This window comes from Corvus moneduloides, chromosome 3, assembly GCF_009650955.1.
Source record: "Corvus moneduloides isolate bCorMon1 chromosome 3, bCorMon1.pri, whole genome shotgun sequence".
NCBI classification, from domain to species: Eukaryota; Metazoa; Chordata; class Aves; order Passeriformes; family Corvidae; genus Corvus; species Corvus moneduloides.
Window position 1 is genome coordinate 72,669,168 of NC_045478.1, and position 18,742 is coordinate 72,687,909.

The 18,742-nt window shown below is 41.1% G+C and overlaps 1 protein-coding gene across 5 annotated transcripts in view; it reads left to right on the top strand.

Moving 5' to 3' along the window:
- The window catches only part of SASH1 (SAM and SH3 domain containing 1), a 190,602-nt gene that overhangs the window by 75,016 nt on the left and 96,844 nt on the right, over positions 1 to 18,742 (top strand). For all 5 annotated transcript variants that reach the window (XM_032102162.1, XM_032102160.1, XM_032102161.1 and 2 more), the window contains exon 2: positions 17,332 to 17,460. In XM_032102162.1, coding sequence (XP_031958053.1) covers positions 17,332 to 17,460 — 129 coding nt within the window. The remainder of the gene's footprint in view (positions 1 to 17,331; positions 17,461 to 18,742) is intronic.

An 18,742-nucleotide genomic window follows, 5' to 3' on the forward strand; every position in this document is an offset into this window, starting at 1 on the left:
TATAATTTAAACTTAACCTGTTGCATCTCCTTTCCCTTTCCATGAAATGTTATGCCCAGCAATGCTAATCCCTTTATGAAGAAAGACAGCTCACAGAGATAACCTTTGGTCTTTGCTTTTTCTTGCACGTCAGGGCACATAAAACAGATGTCTCCATCAGAGAGTTTAGTCCCCATAAGACCCTACGCCATGAGGAGTGATAAGAGCTTTTGGTTCTGGTGCCTTCTTCATTCTTTCTTGAAATCAAATTCTTTCTCTTGCTGATTTGCTGTGAATACCAACTTGGAAATACTTTTTTTCTTCATACTTTTTTCATCTTTTGGAAGTCAGTCAACCAATCTCTCTCTGTTTTTTAAGAGCAGTGGAATACAAGATCGCCAGAATTTGCCTGTAATGATGCCTTCTTCCTTTTGTGGATATGAAAAAAATGGCAGTCTCTAAATAGAAAGAAAATGTGAAGATTGATGTGGAAAATGAGATGGTGTTGCACATAAGCACTTAAAGGATTTTTATTACATGGAGTGCAATGTACTGTGCTACACATGTTGGCTACCATTTTCTATAGTCAGGTGAGAACCTCTTACTTGTAGCATATCTTAGAGCAAATTACATTTTCCAGAAGTAGATAATGATTAATTTAACTTAGTCTGATGCTGTCTAGAAATCTGCGTAAATAAGTGCTGATTGTATAAAGTGCTGTGCAAACAGGAGCAGAGTGTAGGGACCAGGGCGCAGCAATGCAGCACGGGGTCACTGCTGGATGTGGCACCAGGCCAAGGGACAGAGGGAGTGGGTAGTGCCCAGGGCAAAGGAGTTTGAGTCAGAATTTCTCCTTCCAGACCCAGTTGAACTGTTTCAGATTTGGCCCTGGGCTATGTTCCTTCTGGATTTTTTTCCTTTCAGAGGTGGCATTGTGGAGGAGAGGGTGCTCAGTGCTGGTGCACCCCGCCCCGCTTCCTGCACCTTTCCGGTCCCCCTCTTGTCATTTGGAATCTATGGTTGTAGCTCTTCATTAATGCAGCAGCCTGGGCTTTCTTCTTTTCTACTTACCCTGTTGTCACAGTATTAACGGCTGTAGTACACGCTGCGTTCGTACTTTAGGGGGTTCAGAAACACAGGATGAATAGGAATTACTTTGTAATGACCCAGCAAAGTGATTTGTCACAATATCTGTTTTAAGTGCTGCTAACAATTTTCCTCTTGGTGATCGCTTGGTGCAGCTGATGACTAATGAACCTGGCACTTTGATGCCATTACTAGTGGTGGGAGGAGGAGGAACGTGGTTGTGACTGCAGGGATGCTAAGGTGACTTTGCAAGGATCCGAATTCTGTGTTTTTCATGGGACAAAAGGAAGAAACTGGGTTTCGTATGTGCAAATCTAAAAATCAAGTTTCTACTATAAAAACATATTCTCCATTAAAATACATGTAGACATGTTGTGGGATTAGATAAAGAGATATGAAGGGGTTTTACTTCTGCGTGACATCAAGAGACTTAACTCACTGGCAGGGAAAAATTACAACACCTTTTGGGCACAAGAATTCACAACAGAGATTTCCATTATTGAAAATAACGACTTTAAAAGGAGCTACCTGTGCCCTCTCCCCCAGAGTGCAGTTGCTGTGGTGTGGGTCAGGTGTGGGCATGCTGGCTCTGCTTTCATCTTCTTGAGGCAAGGGGAACATTTTTCCTGGCTTACGGTAATAGCAGAGCTTTCTTGTCTACTGCCATGTTTTGAAACACAGACTTATAAGACCAGGTTTATTTGAACTAAGATTAGTATAATAAAATACCTAATGGTTTAAGTTCTAATGACACCTGTATAAGCATTTTTGAGCTACGTACTAGTTTTAGAGGCACGTTTCCTGTGAAGAGCTGAAAATTGAGAGTGGGGATTGTATAACCTATCTGGAAAACAGTTTTAAGCAGGGTGTAGCTGGGAAATTGGATGGACAAACTTAAGAATATAATACAATAATGATTTATAAATCACATTTCAGGCTTTTTAATGGAAAGTCATACAATAATTTGGAGAACTGGTTTCTAATATCCGTGTCACAATCTGAGTGCGATCTGGTTGGAGTGCTGTTATGGATCTGCTCTGCTACAAGCCCGTTAGACTTTGGTGATTTGACTTCCCTGTGACCCTGCATGGACATGGGGATATGCTCTTGAGGTCAGTTTGTGCCATCAGGCCTCCAGATGGAGAAAATATGTCTGTTTTCATGTGCATGGGTAAACATACACCCTGAAGGTTACAAGCATGGTAATACAATTATCAAGAATACATCCTTTAATGTTTCGTTATTGTCGCTGTATTTATGATGATATGCAGTGCTTTTTGCTCTTTGTGGGTAACAGCCTACTAATATTTAATCTCATGGTGTTCTCCACCTGGAGTATATTCTTTGTGTGTGGGAGTGTGTGTAAAGGAGATTAGGTAACTGTTTAATATAATAATAAAAGCAATGCTTTGAAAGCTTTGCAGCAAGCATGACAAGAGCTGATAGATGATAGTGGAAACAGTACTATGCTTGTTACAATATTAAATTGAGAGTATATGAGCAATCTTTTGATTGTGAGATGCTCCTAACCCTCTCACCTGCAACTGAAGATGCTTTGTGCAGTGCTGATACGTATGATGAAAACAAAAGATAAAGAAAGAAACAAAAGATAAAGGGTCTGCTTTCAGCACTGTTTACATAGAAACTTCAGGAGCCTAAGGCACAAGTTTATTTATGGCCGAGCAATGTCTGGCCTGTAGGCTTTTAAGAAGAAAGGAAAATGCATCTTTTGTTGTTCTTTCACAAGTTCAGATGAGTTGAGCCTCCTGCCCCTTTCAATGCCAGCACAGGCTGACCCTGCTCTGCAGAGCTTGCTCTTGGCTTCACTGTAACCCCAGTCTAACTCGATGGAGGAAACATGAGAGCTCATTGCACCATGGTGGCACTATTAAAAGTTCCGTTGGCGAGTGCACATCCACAGCTGGAGCTTGGATGAAAACACGTGCTAGAGCTGATTGTATATCATTACATTGCACTTCAGAAAAAATGGCATTTTAGGCTTTTAAGGTATTTCGCTTGCCAGAATAATATCTTGTGATTCATAAGATATACCTTTAGAAATTATATGTCACTGCTTAAGAATCTGTGGGTTTTACACATTTTACATTTGCTGGGATGTTTGTACGTTTGTGTTCTGCCTGTTTATTATCTCTGTTTATCCATATCTGTTACAGTTCTGAAACACTTTCCTTCCCTTTGGATGCTGTGCTCGCAGTTTTCCAGCAGACACATCCTGCATATTGCCACTCAGCCAAAAGGGGTTTTTACACCAGAAATTTCTAGTGCAATCCTAGGGATGGAATGCAAATTGAAAACACTTATTTTCTATTGCTAAATTAAGAGTCATCTCTTTTCACCATCCATGTCATACATGCTTTCATATTGTTACCAATATCACTGCATAGACTTAACGTAGCCTTTACTTGTACAGAATAATATTTGATACTTGTGAGTTTTGGAGCTTTCAGTGGTTGGCCACTTTAGTGCAATAGCTCTGAAAGCTGATGATAAGTCCTTTGCATTTAAACTGCAGTTCATAATCTCTGAGGATGAAAATAAGAAAAATCCTGTTGTATACATAAGTGTGTTTGCGTTCATACATAATATCCACCACAACTTGGAGGTTGTGATTTCCACTCTATTATTAGGTTTCTTTCTCACCTTAGAATTCATAAATAACCATTGTAAAACAGGAAAAGGTGTGGGCAGACTACATGTTGTATGTCAGTTGTGGTTCCTGTCTTCAGGTTTCCATCTTCAAGATGACTGTATGTTTACACTTGAAAAACATGATGCTTCAAAGTGTGTTTGGGGATATATCATGTTTTATACAAAGGTTGGGGAGAAAGATTTCCCTGTGCAACATTTTATCAGAGGACTGGTAAAGATACTGTATTTCAAAACCAAGAAACCTGGTAAGGAGAGGAAATTTCTAGAGGAAATTTTTCTTCTGAGGTTTGGGGGAAAGGTCTGTTTTGTTTCTTGTTTAATCAGTGGAGACTGCTCAGTTGTAGGTAGTGCAAAAAGGACTGCCCATCCTTAAAAATTCTGTTTTCCTCTCTAATTATACCTACCTTTATTTGGAGTGTCTTACAATGAGACAAGAAATGGAGTCTAATCCTGTGCAGTCCTTCTCCACTGTAGTGCCATGTTCTCAAGTGTAGTGAATTGAAGGGACACTGGGGTGTTTCAGTTCAGTGAAGTGTATTGTTTCCTGCTCAGCCCAAACCCAGCAATGTATTGTTTAGATTTTGTGTCAGGGAGTGAGTATATATGTGCAGATGGATAAACTTTGTAAAACCTAAGCTTTGCATGATAGCTATCTAAACTCAGGAAATTAACAGAGAACATAAGGTCAAGGACCTCACCAAAATACTGGCATGGTAGTGATGATGAAGAGTAGCTTCATCACACATACGGTGTGTGGTCACACATAAATGAGAAGGGAAAGGCATCCTTCTGCATATCCTTGTTATCCTAGTCATGATGAGTCTCACTGGGTTTGGTCAGTGTGGAGTTTGAGTTCCTAATTACCAAAAGTAGGAGGAAAAAAAAAAAAACCTGTGGATGTTCTCAGTGCTGTTTTTTCTCTCTGATGGAATGGTACTTTCTTCAAGTAATCTTTGCCAAGTTACTTGTGGGTTTTACTTCTTGTCTCAAGTGTACACAGAATACAAAAGATTGTACAAATCTTCATTTTTCGTCTGCCAAACCTAGTAACAACTACTGCAGAATGCTTACAGATAGTTATTTTTTTTTATAAACTGCCATGAAAGAGAGAGGAAAGGGATATAAAAAGGTATGTTAACTCCTGCTGACCCTTCTGCCTTTCGTAGGCAGATCTGTTGCTGGGGGCGCTTGAGCAGTTTACAAAACCAAAAAATTAAAAGACTGAAGCAGGGGTTTTTCTCCAGACATACGCCCCTCTTAGGAAAATACCTCTCATATAAAGCGGAAACAGAGGATGACAGGGGATGGAGGTGCAGTGAGTCAGTATCCAGAGCTGTATTTCTGTGGCCAGAAAAGTGAAAAGAGTCCCAGCGGAGAAGGGTAACTTGCAACTGCTAGGAAGAGGGATTTAGAAGGATCATGTGAAAGGAAGAATTGCCGCCTTCATGGCAGGAAATGACTGGAGCACGCACTGGGACCTTGGCAGAGGAAGGTCAGTGTGCAGGCTGGCTTCGTGGAGGCCCAGAGGAGGTGGCTGAATGGTGTGGACATCAGGAGCACATGGGAAATAAATAATGGAGACTTAAGCTTGGTTCAGAAATGAAAAGGCTTATTTCAGGCACTGAGTAGGGATATCAGAGTGCAAAGTAAGCCTTCACATCTAGTTGGTTGCACCTTGTTTTGTTTTTGCTTAGAGACAAATGCAGGCTAAAGGTGGGTAACCATTGATGTGTGTATGAGTAATGTAAAACTAACCCATCAAGGTATTACCAGCAGATGCTTTGAATGGGTAATTTGTAGCAGAAGGCTGGTTAGCTAAAACAAGCTGGGGATGAGAGTGCAATTAATTTTTTCGTGGAGACAGTCTGATGCCCTGTTGCTCTGGTCACATGTAACTCCTTCTGAACCAGACTGCACCTCTCCAGCTTTGAAGAGATTGCCATATCTGAAAATACATGATTTTCCTTTCCTTTCGAAAGAGTCATACAGCAAAATCTTTGTTTTCTTTCAAATCCTAATTCTCTGTGAATGAAGGAGCTTATTTACTGTACATCCTTTGTTTTGAAACTGATAATGGTACGTACTGTGAAAAGTGGTGTAACATCTTGCTCAGGGAGTGTCCTGCTGGTTTTGTGTTGCTTCAGATGCATCCTGGTACAGAGGTGGTCGTGCCACTCTTGCTGGGTTTATGGGGTGGTGTTCCCTGAGACTGTGGTCACTTTTTTCATCTGAGAAGCAGAGTCTGTGAGAAAACTCCTTCCATCTGAGACTTTCTTTGCATGTTACTGTCACTTTTACAACTAGGTGAGATATTTTTCTTTGGCATGACAGCTGTTTTGACAAATGGTTAGTTAGCAGGATGTTCTCCTTTTGATGTTCAAGTTGCTATGCATTGAGATGTTGCTCAAGTGAGGGCTTAGCTTGCCAGCTAAGTCCAAGTGTCTTTATCTACAGCTGTTTTCTTTCAGCCTGTGGTTCAGGGCCTTGGGTCGGTGAGAATCAGCTACCAGGTTTTGTAGAGAGACAGTGGTTTTTGCGAGCTTCATTAACACTGGGGTTCTGCCAGCTTCTGCTCTCTATGATCTCTTTAGCCATATGGCGCTTTTCAAACTGTTCTGTGCTTCAGTTTGAGGTGCATCTCTGTGATGTGCAACACTTGAGTAACTCATTCAGTCTCCAGTAAAAGCAACATAGAATCACAGAATATTTATTGGAAGGGACCCATAAGGGCCATTTAGTCCAATTTCCTGCTCCTCACAGGATTACCTAAAGCTTAACCATAAGACTGAAAGCATTGTCCAGATGCTCCTTGAACTCTGACGGGCTTTGTGCTGTGACCAGTTCCATGGAGAGCCTGTTCCAGTGACAGACCACAGTCTTAGTGAAGAACCTTTTCCTAATGTCCCATCTGAACTTGCTCTGATGCAGCTTCACTTCACATCCCCATGTCTCTTATCAGTGGGCAGAGCCACTGGACTGACAGCAGCCACAGGATTAAGCACTTCCTTGAAACAGGCACATGGCATCTTTTCATGTCACCCCTTCAGAGAAATATGGGCTTGAAATACCTGAGAGATACAGCAACCACACAGTTATTCAAACCCAGACTCCATAGGATATGCTCTGTTGGTGGGCAGAAATATTCCTCTTTTATTTGTGTAAGAGGCCTATTTAGCCTAATTAGAAAGTACTTTGGCAATGATGAAGCAGTGTGAGCATACAGGAATGCAAAAAGCCCATCTTTTCTGTACACAGATAAAGGGAAATAAGTAAATAAAATATGGGATCCCAGAGTGGAAAGGATTATAAGCTGGCAAGAGATAGAGTTCTTTATTGCTAGGTTGATATCCCTAATTGATATAAACATGAAGCCCTGTGCAATCTGTGGTAGTTAAAAGATATGCATCTAAATAATATTTAAATAGATTCTTGCATTTTTAAGACCCACTGGACTGTAATTGTATTCAACTTAATTAAATGAACTGAAACCCCCTGATAACTGTGCTTTAGTGTTCCTAAATAAAACACTCTCCAAAGAGACTTGAAGAAGCTTAGTTAAGGCGATAAAAAACCTGAGCCCAGCACCATGAAGTTTTGCACGAGCAGTTTTATATTTAGTTCATCTGTATGCTACCTGCAGTGGTTGAGACTGTGTTAACAGTGCCATGCCTCTGTTAAGAGTCAAAAGCTGAGGCTTCACTGAAGTGGTTCAGGGCAGAGTCAGACTTTCTGGTTTCAGATTATTTATATGAATGTGGGGTGTCTATTTAAGATAGTTTATTAATACCACCTCTCTGTGCCAGCACAGGGCATGCAGTCCCTGCAGGTTTGCAGGGATAGCAGAGGCAGGCGGGATGGGCGGCATTGGTGAAGGGGAGCCTGGGCGCAGCTTCTTATGGGAGCTACAGGAAACCATTTCTGCTGCTAAGATTACAGGGGGAAACATGGATTGCTGCCATGCTCAATTACAGTTGTTTCCTTTCCCGGTAAAAGACGCCCCGTCAGGAAGTGGTAGGAGTGAGGGCGAGGTTAGTCCCTGCTTATGTAGAAGTGTTGGGTGTATCCTCTAGGCTGCAAGCTGCTGAATTTCTAGCAGGAAGAAACAGAAAAGTAGCAGAGTTTGAGAAAGCAGTTTAAACATCAGCATTCTGGCTTTCCATAGCTAGAAGCTTGCACCTCTGTGCTTGCAATAGTAAGTCAAGGACTGCATCTCTGGGGCACGCAGTGCTCTGTGCTGATGGGTGCCTCAGCCAAGATTGCTGATTTCCGTACCTACTCCCAAAAAAGAGGAGAGATCCTGTCATGCCTTGGTGTACAGAGCAGTGTTTTTTCATGCTTTGTAAAAACAGAGTTTGAAGTGAAGGCAGATATTCTGAGATTTCCTTTGCCCTTTCTGAAACCTTAACATGGATAGCAGGAGAGCACCTTCCTCTTGGAAGTCAGCCTCCAAAATGGCACAAGTGGGAGTAAGTAATTGTGCTTGCTGTCACACCCATCTTCTTAAGAGCAGGATTTCTAAATGCTGGGCTGCTCATTGCCGAGCTGGGTGATGCAAGGTGCAGTGCTGTCCCGTAGTTCTTGCCATGTAAGCGCAGATGAGATGATGGGCTAATCCAGCCATGAGAAACGTGGGGTGACTGCATCCCTGCTGGGCTTTTCCAGTGCTGGATTTCCTTCGGAGTGGGAGGGGACTGTGCTCTCTCCTCTACTCTTCATTAGCTGTAGCTGGGGGGAAGGTCCCATGCAGGATTTAGCTGCTGGGGTGCTAAGAAATGAGGGAAGGCATGGAGTGTTCTCTTTTACTGGTGCATGTCCAAAGCCGGTACTGCTGGGTTTTGGTAGGCTGGGGGAAACTGGTGTCCATAAGGACCTGCCCAGGATCTGGGGCCTGGCTCTCAAAGTAAAGCAGCAAGGAGTGCACAACAGTACACTGAAGAGGCAAGGGAAATGGGCAGGGGGAACAGAGAAAAAAGGATGAGAAGTTTTTTTTGAGTGAACTTCCCTTTTTTCTGGACAAGGTGTGTCCTCCTTCTGCCAAACTGTCCAGGGGAAAAGCATAGCACAGTTTAAACTAAAGGCAGTCATTCTCTCCTGCCTTGACACTTGGAAAAGTCCTTTTGTTAGTAAAACTAGCACATAACCATTACCAAAGTTTGCTTTCTCTGACCAACTTTAACACCTTGGGGAAAAAATGTAAACAAGACTTGCTGAGCTTACACACTTGTCCTGAAATACTGTTGACTACTCTGTTTTGCCTTTAAATATCCAAATATTTTTTCTTTACGTGTTTTCTGTTTAGATTTTTTCACACTACTATTTTAATGATTACTCACACCTCAGTTATGTAGTCCCATATATTACAGAAGATTTGGTTTTGTCATACTGTGCTGCTACTAAACATAAGGAAAAGAGCTTTAATAAGAACTCCTTCACTATTGCAGCTGATATGGCTAACTCCCTGAAATACTTATTTCATCATCTACTTGAGATGTTTGGCTTCTGCGTATCTATTTTCTTAGACCCTGACTTACCTCAGACATGAAGCCACCCCCGTAATATATGCTAAATTTCCCAAATCTGGAACCAGAAATTCACCTCCATCTCCTTAGTGCAGGAGATAATCTGCTTTTATCAGATATATGTACATTTCTTAACCCTTGCCATTCTTTTGTTTACCATTTGCCTCTGCTCCAAGTCTCAGGCTAGAATCCACTGCAGCTGGTGCACATGAAGTGACAAATTTTCACTCAATCTGAGAAAAAGTCTCAGCAGACTGTGCAAAAGGAAGAGGCAGTGAGAGCAAGGGAGACAAAACTAATGAGAGGTGATGTCAGGTGCAGCTATTGCATGGCTTAAGGAGTTAACTTACTCTGCTCTACAAGCTGACAGTGGCAACTTGTACCTGACTGCTGACCAGTCTGTTGGGTAGTTGTGGCCTTTTGGGTATCAGAGCAGACAAGGGTTTTGAGTTCCATTTTGATGAGCTTAGTGCAGAGCACGTCAGGGAAAGGAGGATAGAAGATAATATACTGTTATTAGGGAAGTTGGACATTAAGGGTGCTTTGAACTAACTTTCATGAATAAAATTTGCATATATTCTTGTCTGTCAAGACCTGGTTCTACTTGTGATAAATACTGACATTTTAAGTATGTTGGAATGTACATTTACATAGATGCAACTTTTTGGTTAGCATGCATATATTTTTATTTTTTCCACAGAGGACTCCCTTGGTTGCAAGCTACAAAGAGGGATCCCAGTAGTATGCTTTCAAATTTATTTTAATTTACAGAGGGAAAAGCAGAAGTCACACTCAGAATGTTTTTTCCAGAAATGCTTTGTTGCGCCTTCTTGACAAAGACTTTGGGGCTTTAGAGTAAAAAGAGGGGGTGAAAAAGACTATTGTGCTACTGGTGAAGGAAACACTTTATTTGCAGAATTTTGAAAGAGTAAGGGTTTTTTTTGATGTAAAGATAAGGAAAAGTTTCATGTATATGTATATAAAAGAAAAAAACCTCACATAATGCTGTAGTTTAATCTCAATTTTCTGGGTCTAGAGTGACCACTCTGAACTCAGTGGGTTGTATGAGTTATTTCAGATAAGTGCTGCAAAATCTTTGATATCAAAGTATACCATTGTGCTTTCTGCTTATTGTACAGAATCTATAACCGTTTTAACCATGCTGCAGAGAGCTTGACACAGTAGCATCACATCTATTTTTGTAACTCTGTCTGTAAAGCCGCATAGTTTAATGACTCAACCCTCAGATGCCATAAAACTTAATGGAAAGTCTATTGAATCGGTCTGCTCTGTATGTTCTCTTTGTTCTCACAGTGTCCGGCTATAGAGAGGTCAAGGGAATCATGACAACTTTTCAGCATCCTCAAAAATAGCTGTTCTCAATATAAAAATGTCATGACTTGTACACTGAGTATTTTATGCCTTCTGAAATCAAGGCAAGCGCTGGCTGCCTGGCCTTGCACTTCTGTCTCATTCACATTTCTGACCCTGCTGACTGTCAAGACAGACTTTGAACCTGTCATTGCATGGATAGTGGAATTGTTAACTCTGCTGAATGGAAGACTGTCCTTTCTGAGCCCTAAGAATAGAAGAGAATGTTTCTCTAGAAGCTTGTTGGGTTCATTTTTAATGCAACCATTTTGAAGCTGTGCCAGAAGGCAAAACATCAGCCCTGTTCCTAGTAGAAATACATTGGTAGCAAGGGACAGGTAAGAGGGTCAGAACTGTGGAACAGATAGGATTATCATGAAGCTCTGCAGGTTTTCCTATAGATGCCTGTCCTCACTGTGTATTATTGTAGAAAATGAGATGCAAGCTCTAGCCAGAGAGGTGGATGCAGGCTTAACTCTCTGTTTGGAAAAGGTTTGGATCTGATTTCAATCTGCCTCCTTAGAAAGCACTGGGAAGGAACCTGGAACACAGTGTCTCAGATTAATCAGCTGTAGCCTGAATTCAGGTATTAGTATATTTTGGAATGCAAAGAGTTCTGCCACGAGTCCAAGGTCACTGAGGGAAGGATGCAAAGTTTCTCAAGCTTTTATGATTAGTAAAAACATCTAAAAAGGGCTGGCATCTTAGTCAAAGTTGTCCCATGAAAATCTGATAATCCCTTGCTTTCTAGCTAAGCTAGTTCTGCTTAACTTTAAACATCTTGTAGGATGTGTGCTATGTAGATGAAGTCCTGTCAAAAACAGGGTGTTTATTAGGCACAAATAGGTTTTCCCTCAGTAGATGTTCTCATTTCACTGCTTTTTGGTCCCTCCTCCCTCTTACCCGTCTCCCCTCCCCAAACAAGCCTGTTTGCTCTGGCCCACGTTCTGGCTTTCATTTATGTACTTCTTAGAGCTTTCCAAACCAAAGGTATTATTGAAGTGCAAGGTCATGTTCCACAAATTTTTAGTAGGCGTCCCTGTTAAAATCTAACTGCCAGAAATTAGCTGCTAATGTTTACAGTGACTCTCCACACAGTAGTCCTGTGTTTCAGGCATGGAAATGGATTTTTCTCATCTTGGCCTGTGAAGGTCAAAAAACGTGCCTTTGCCAGGGCATGATTGCTGAGCGTTGTGAAAGGGCACCTTCTCTTTGCCAGTGCCATTTCCACATTCATTTATACTTTAATAGGAAAAAAAGTCAGATTGTCTTCCTTCTAGTTTCTGACCCGTTCCTAAGATCCCAGATTATGCATGTGCTGTGGCCATAGCTGCAGTGGCTTTTAAGTTCTGAACTCGTGTAGTTGCACTGTGTGCTGTAATATGCATTGCCATGTACAGATGGAGACCCATCTGTCTCGCTGAACAAACAGGCTTGTAGCATCCACATCTTTTTACATTTCTGAGATTCATGCAGTTACATGAATTTCACCCAGGGGCTGGGAGAGTGAGCACATATATCCAGTAATCAAGACGTCTTTTTTGACATTCCTAATATCTGCCAGAATAGGAGGAGGACACACTGGAATACGCAGCTTTGTAATACATTTTTCAGATTCTGAGATAGAGAAGTATAGAGTAAAATAGTTGTATTTTTGGAAGATTTTTCTAAAAATCTTGTTTATGCAGAAAGTATGCGTGCTCTGCTAGTGCCTAATATTTAGATACACGTGCAGGTTCATCAAATGTATTTGTTACTTAGCAAAGTCTGTTACTCCTCCTTAGCTATTAGTGTCTTCATTTTATTACACTATTAAAATATGAATGTATTTTTACTTAATTTTACAGCCAGCAGAGCTCTCTAGCAAAACATTTTTCTCTTTTACACTTTCAGATGTCAAATACAAAGGATTCTGCCAAGGCATTAAACTAACTGATGTGCAGTGACCGATAAATTCTAACTTTATAATAAGTGTCAAATCGTTCCAACTTTTCTTTGTAGTCACTCCATTAACAGGAATCCCAGTGGATTCCTTTGGTATTCACATGCATATCAGAACTAATTCTCTGGGAATTTCAGGGCAATTCATCATCTTGCTCTGTGTTTTATGGTGCCAAAAAATGGTGCATGCATACATTATAAAATGGAAATTTAGGAACATACTTCACAACTGAAAATAGAAATCTGAGATAACTTCTGTTTACATTAGACTATTAAATCTTCATTTTACGTTTAACCCTTCATAAATAATGGATTGTTTACTTTCCTGGCTATCAAAACTATTTTGTGGAAAGGTATCAGGCAGTAGTGAAGTCTTAGGGGTAGCATGTAACTTTTACCGATAAAGTGTTTGGGGAATGGTTTTCCTGCTCAATATTTGTATTGCTCACAAATTTTTTTCCACTAGAGAAGATCTGTGGGATTATATAGCTGGAACATTGCAGTTTGCATGGTAATAAACACAATTGGTGTAAAGCACTCTTCATGCTAGCGCTTTTTTTAAGTATTAAATTTTTAACAAAATGCAAAAGTTTATTATGAGGTCTTGGTTTTAAAAGTGTTACTGACAGTTCAGAGCATTTCAGAGGCTTCTGAATTACAGATATGTCAGTAAGAACAAATTTGAAAGCTATATATTTTTTCATTGCTCACATAGGCTGTTTCAAATATGCAACCCATCTATATTAAAATGGGACATAGTGGGACATAGTGGTACATAACTGATGGCTCATTGTAAATTGCATTGGCTTACTAATTTTTGTATTAAATAACTGTATGTTTTTTCCTACCTGTGAAACTAAAATGGCACTCCACATTTGTCTAAACCTATGAAAATTTACACTGGGTCTTACTCTTTATGCATCATTATGAAATATTTTAAAAATATTGTTAGTATGAATGCTTTTATTGTTCTATTTTATTAATAATTCTAGAGGTTTTTTTTAACTTTTCAGACTATTCCTTTGACTCCCTTTGTAACACAATGCATGACTTACCTAGCTGGAGCTAATGTTTTGTGTATGAATATTTTTTAAATACTCTAAAACAAAATAGAAATGCAAAGCACACTCCTGGTGATTTTGTGTGAGACAGTTTAGAATTATTTGGAGAAGTTAGGGGATCAGTTTAAAGAATAGACAAAATGCCATGGTTCAAAATTCATCTTCAGATTAGTTATACTTCTGGTTTGGTGATATCTAAAGTATGTCTTCTTGGCCAGTATTAGTGCAATAGAAAAATGAAGCAACTTCTCTTTTCTAAGTTTTGCCATGTTTTTAGTAGTGATTGAAGAATAAAGGAGGATGATGGAGGTAACTCTATGTAGGGATCAAATTTGAGGTCATATAAATCAAATATACAATCCTTTGTTAAGTTACGACACTTACATGAAACATGAGTGGATGGTGTGGGTTGTGAGATGCTTGCTGTCTTTCACTTGGGTTGATTTGTGTATCTGTATTTCTTTTGACAAAACCAATACTTTTCTGCATTGCCCACATGCATAAACTCATAAAAGCAGCTCTTGACCACAGACACAAATGATTCAATCGGTATTTTCCACTGCAACCTTCTGGCAAGCTGAGGTGCAAATGCAAGTGTTTGTGGTTTTGTTCTAGTTTAGAAGCTATGGGGCTTCAAACCCCAAAGCTGTCCACATCTAGTTAGGAGGGTGCATGCTGCCTTTTTGAAGTGGCAGCTGCGTAAAGCTGCCCTCGGTCTGGTAACCCAGCAAAAGCATGTGGCAAGGCTGTAGTGAGTATGTGTGTCAGCTATCTACTCTCGTCTCTAAGATCTTGTGGGATTTTTTCATCTTTTTTTGGACATTAAGCTTTTTTTCATTTGCAGCATAGCCCCCTCATGCAAGCCTCTAGTGCTGCCAGCAATCCCTGCTGTCAGTCAGGCAGACTGGTGCCTGCAGCTCGGCTCCTCTGGACACGGTGGCACTGCTGGACTGGGTCACTTGTGAATAGGCCTTTCTTTGCAGCCACGTGCTTGCTGGCAGTGGGGCCGCCCACGTTCTGCAGGCTTTAACTGGGGTGCTGCAATCAAGCTAATTTTGCTCTAGGGACAGTCAGAAGCCTTCAGCCTTGTGGAGGCTACCTTTAAAAATAGCACAGTGAACTGCACACCAGTACAAACGAAAAATGAGCACTTGTTCAGCTGCGTTGGATCTACTGGCAGTGCCATTGCTATCCTGCAAACAGTCCGTGACCACAGGTCTGAGGAGTTGTGGGAGGGTGTGGGGAGGAGCAATGGAGTGTGCTGAGATCCTCAGCTCCTTCTGGCTCTCAGCTGAGCTAAAGTTCACATAATATGTTTTGATTTGGAGTACTTTAGACAATTTCAAAGTCATGAATTACCTTCAAAAATTACACATATTTTGGAGCAGGTTTACTTTATGAAATGTATGGTTTCCATAATTGGGAGAGGACATGGACTGATAGGCAGTTTTCATATTATTCTAGTAAAGTTATGCTTTCCTGTGTTGCTCTTCTATCGTTACAGTTTCCACCTTGAATATTCTTAACTGGCAAAAGTTATCAAGGAATAAACAGACTCTGCCTGGGGAAGATAGTCCAAAGTGAGAATTTTTGGTGACCCTTGGAGAGGGATGTTTGTTATGATTGAGTAGCTGGGATTCAGATGTCACACTGTCTCTTTGGAAGTCACACAGGTTCTCTTATTGCCCACAAAAGTGAGCCAAATGAAGGTTAAGTTTTGGGGTTGCTTTTTCAGTTTAATGTTCTTTTTTTTTCCCCAGCAGTGCAGCCCTCATCATTCCTACTGAGTGTGCAAACACTGTGAAAGCAGCATGTGAGATCAGCAAGCATGCCCTCAGCCACCAGAGGAGTGTCCAGTTGCACTGGGAAATTTTTAGAACTTGTGGTACAGGCAAAGAGTCCAAGTTTCATGCCCAGCTTGTTGGGAAGTGATGGAGGGCAAGGAGGTGGTTGGAGGAAGACATAGGCTTCTGCTGTGAGCAGGTAGCACTGTGGCTCCAGTAGAAAGGTGGGGTAGCACTGTTGTGTTCTCAAAGGTGCTGGTTTTTTAACCATATAAACTATACACTTGCTTAGCAGTGCGGGAAGTTGTTTGTCCAAAGCTCTGGAAAGGCTGAAGTTCCCAGAGGTGTATTTGTATAAGGACCCCAATCTTCTAATGCTTGAAGCATCTCCTAGGTGAGACCTTTGGCAGGTTGAGAGATAGGAATTACAGTAAAAAAATACATGGGGGGTGGGGGGTGAGAAAGTGTAGATACATATTTAGTGTAGTTATTTTGCTTCTGCTGCTCCAAGAAGTTACATGCAAATCTTATCCACCTGTACTGAACACAGTAGTTTTGAGAAAATGCAAGCTGTTCTAAATTTTGGGAATGTGAGCTGTGCAAAGGTTTCCAGGGAATCTGCAGAAGTTTCAGGAGATACCTGTTTTGCATGTGGAATTACACTTTAGAAGAGTAGAAAGTAGTTTCCACAGACTCTGAGGCTTAATAGGCTTTCACTTTGATTTAAACTGGAAGGTTTTTTCCAACTCTCTGGAAGTGATACTTCGGTAGAGCAAACCTACCTCTTCAGGATAGTCCAGAACCCTGAGAGTGGGACCACGTGCTTGTTTCCACATAACAACAGCTTCAGTAAGGTGTGGTTACTAATTAACAGTTCCTTCTAGCTCATATGCTATAACTCAACCTTGCAATTTATCTATATTATTAGGATAATTATTTTTTCATTATTTCTCTGTTGCTTAGCTTTTTCTTAATAATCAAGACATAAATTTATTTCAGGATAGGCACAGAGAGCAGATTGTTACCTTCTAAAGAATGCATACAGTAACATTCATGCTCTTTCACAAGTTAGACAAATAGGGACGCAAGATTATTCCATCCCATCTTTTGGACCTATTTTAAGTGTGTGCATATTGTACCTGCCCACCCCCTCACCTCACAGGTGCAGCATACATATCTGATCTTTAGAAAGGTTTCTCATGACACTTAAAATCCAGCCTATTTATTGGGGTTTTTTGTTCTCATTTTCTTCATTCGTCATTTTTAAAGTATGAATTTGGACTGTAATTAACAGATTGTTGCATATAGATTTCTGGCTATGCCATTTTATTAGCAGTGTAGCAATACTGCCCTGCAAAGCAGACATTTGGGACTCAGCAAACCATGTTTCCACCTCCAGTACATCTTAAAAGACCAACTGGCAGAGTGTCTTTGTGGGTGTCATTGTTTGCAGTCTGGCTGATTTGGTGTATTGGCAAGAAATGTAATGGTTTTAGTTGCTGTTAGTCGTTGTCACAAAGCAGGGCTACTCTCAGTAAAGTCAGTGAAATGTGTGTGACGACCGGCTCCCAATTGGAAGAGTGGGCAGCTGCTTGGGAGAACCAGGTGCAGTATATGTTGGTGGGAGGGAATTGAGGCAGATAGTGCCTAGGGATATGTTGTTCCACCACTGTGCATTGCAGTCCCTGCCTTCTTTCTCTCTGTAGGAATTAACAAAGTCCCACCTGATTGTGAGGAGCTGTTCTGGTACTGCAGTTCCAACTTTCTTGCTGTTAGCGTGCTCTCGGATAGGGATGGAGAGGATGACCTGAGCACAATGTGCTGGATGTGCTGCAGGGAGGGAGTTTCCTTGAGTTGTGGTGCTACCTTTGAATTGGGATTTTAGAATTGATTAACCTGTTTTCTGTGTCTTCCCTGTAGGATGGGTCACTGGGAAATATTGATGATCTGGCACAGCAGTATGCAGACTACTATAACACCTGCTTCACAGATGTGTGTGAGAGGATGGAAGAGCTGCGCAAGAGGAGGGTTTCCCAAGACCTTGATCTGGTATGTAGAAAAGTTACAACTGTATTAACAAATAGTTGCCATTCATGCTCCAGATGAAGAATCAATATTACAGCTTGAACAGTTCTACCCAGGGAAATAACTCTACGTGGTTGTGTTCATGCATGCAAACATTTCAGCCAACTCAAACACTTGGAATTAGCTGGATTAGGTTTTTTCTAGGTATTTGTTATGATTCATTAAGCCTTGGAGTCTGCATTTCTTATTTCTCCTTTAATTAGAGTACTTTTTGCTTGCATACATTTGGTTGCAATCCTCAACTCTGAAGCAAGATGACAAAAGCATTGTTTCCTTGCTCCAAGACGCTCCCAGTGTGAGCACAATGAAACTGTGCTGGTTTTCAGCTGCACTGTACAAACTGTAAAGTGGCGCTTCTCAGGAGTCCAGGGTACAAAAACTGGTTCCAGGCTCCCAAATGTAAGCAGTTCTGCGAACCCCTTTCCATTATTATGCATTATAGAACCTGTAGCAGGTAACATTGAATCACAGAGCCTTTCAGGGTGGAAGGGACCTCAGGAGGTTCCTAATCCAGCATTCAGCTCAAAGCAGTGTCAACACTGAATTCAAACCAGGTTGCTCAGGGCTTTTTCTGATTGAGTTTGAAGACCTCCAAGGATGGAGACTTGGCACCATCTCTGAGAAACCTGTTAATTCTGCTTTGCTGTCTTTATAGTTAACTTCTATTTTTAAATTATATTCTGTGAGATCCTCCCCATAGCAATTTATACCTGTTGTTCTCATGCCACACACCTTTTTGATAACCTCCCCACTGGTGCCAGTAGATCTTCTTGAAACTGTCTTTTCTGACAGCTGAATCACCCAACTTTCCTTGCATGGCAGGGGCACAAGTCCTTGAGAACACCTTGGTAACAGCCATACCTGATGATGTAGATTATTTAAGGTTACTTTCTTTTTGGGATTCCAGGATAGCCACTGAGAGGCTTCCAGAGCTTGTAGAGACTACAAACTTCAGTTACACAATTAATGGCTGCAGAATCAAGGCAGGGAGTCATCCTCTGCCCCACTGAAGTTTGTTAGTTCCTTTTTTATTTTTAAATGGAGAAAAAGCAAATGTATTTTGCAGATCTGTGGCTGTCAAGAAATTCCAAGGGTTAAACAAAAGGCTATTGCAGGAAATTCTTTTGTAGACAGACCCTTGAGGCTTCTGTGCAGAGAAACTGATGGCACAGAATTGTGGTCTCGCGAAAACCCCCATGCTTGGCAGGCCTGGTATTCTCGGTAGCTGTGGGCAGCAATGAAACCC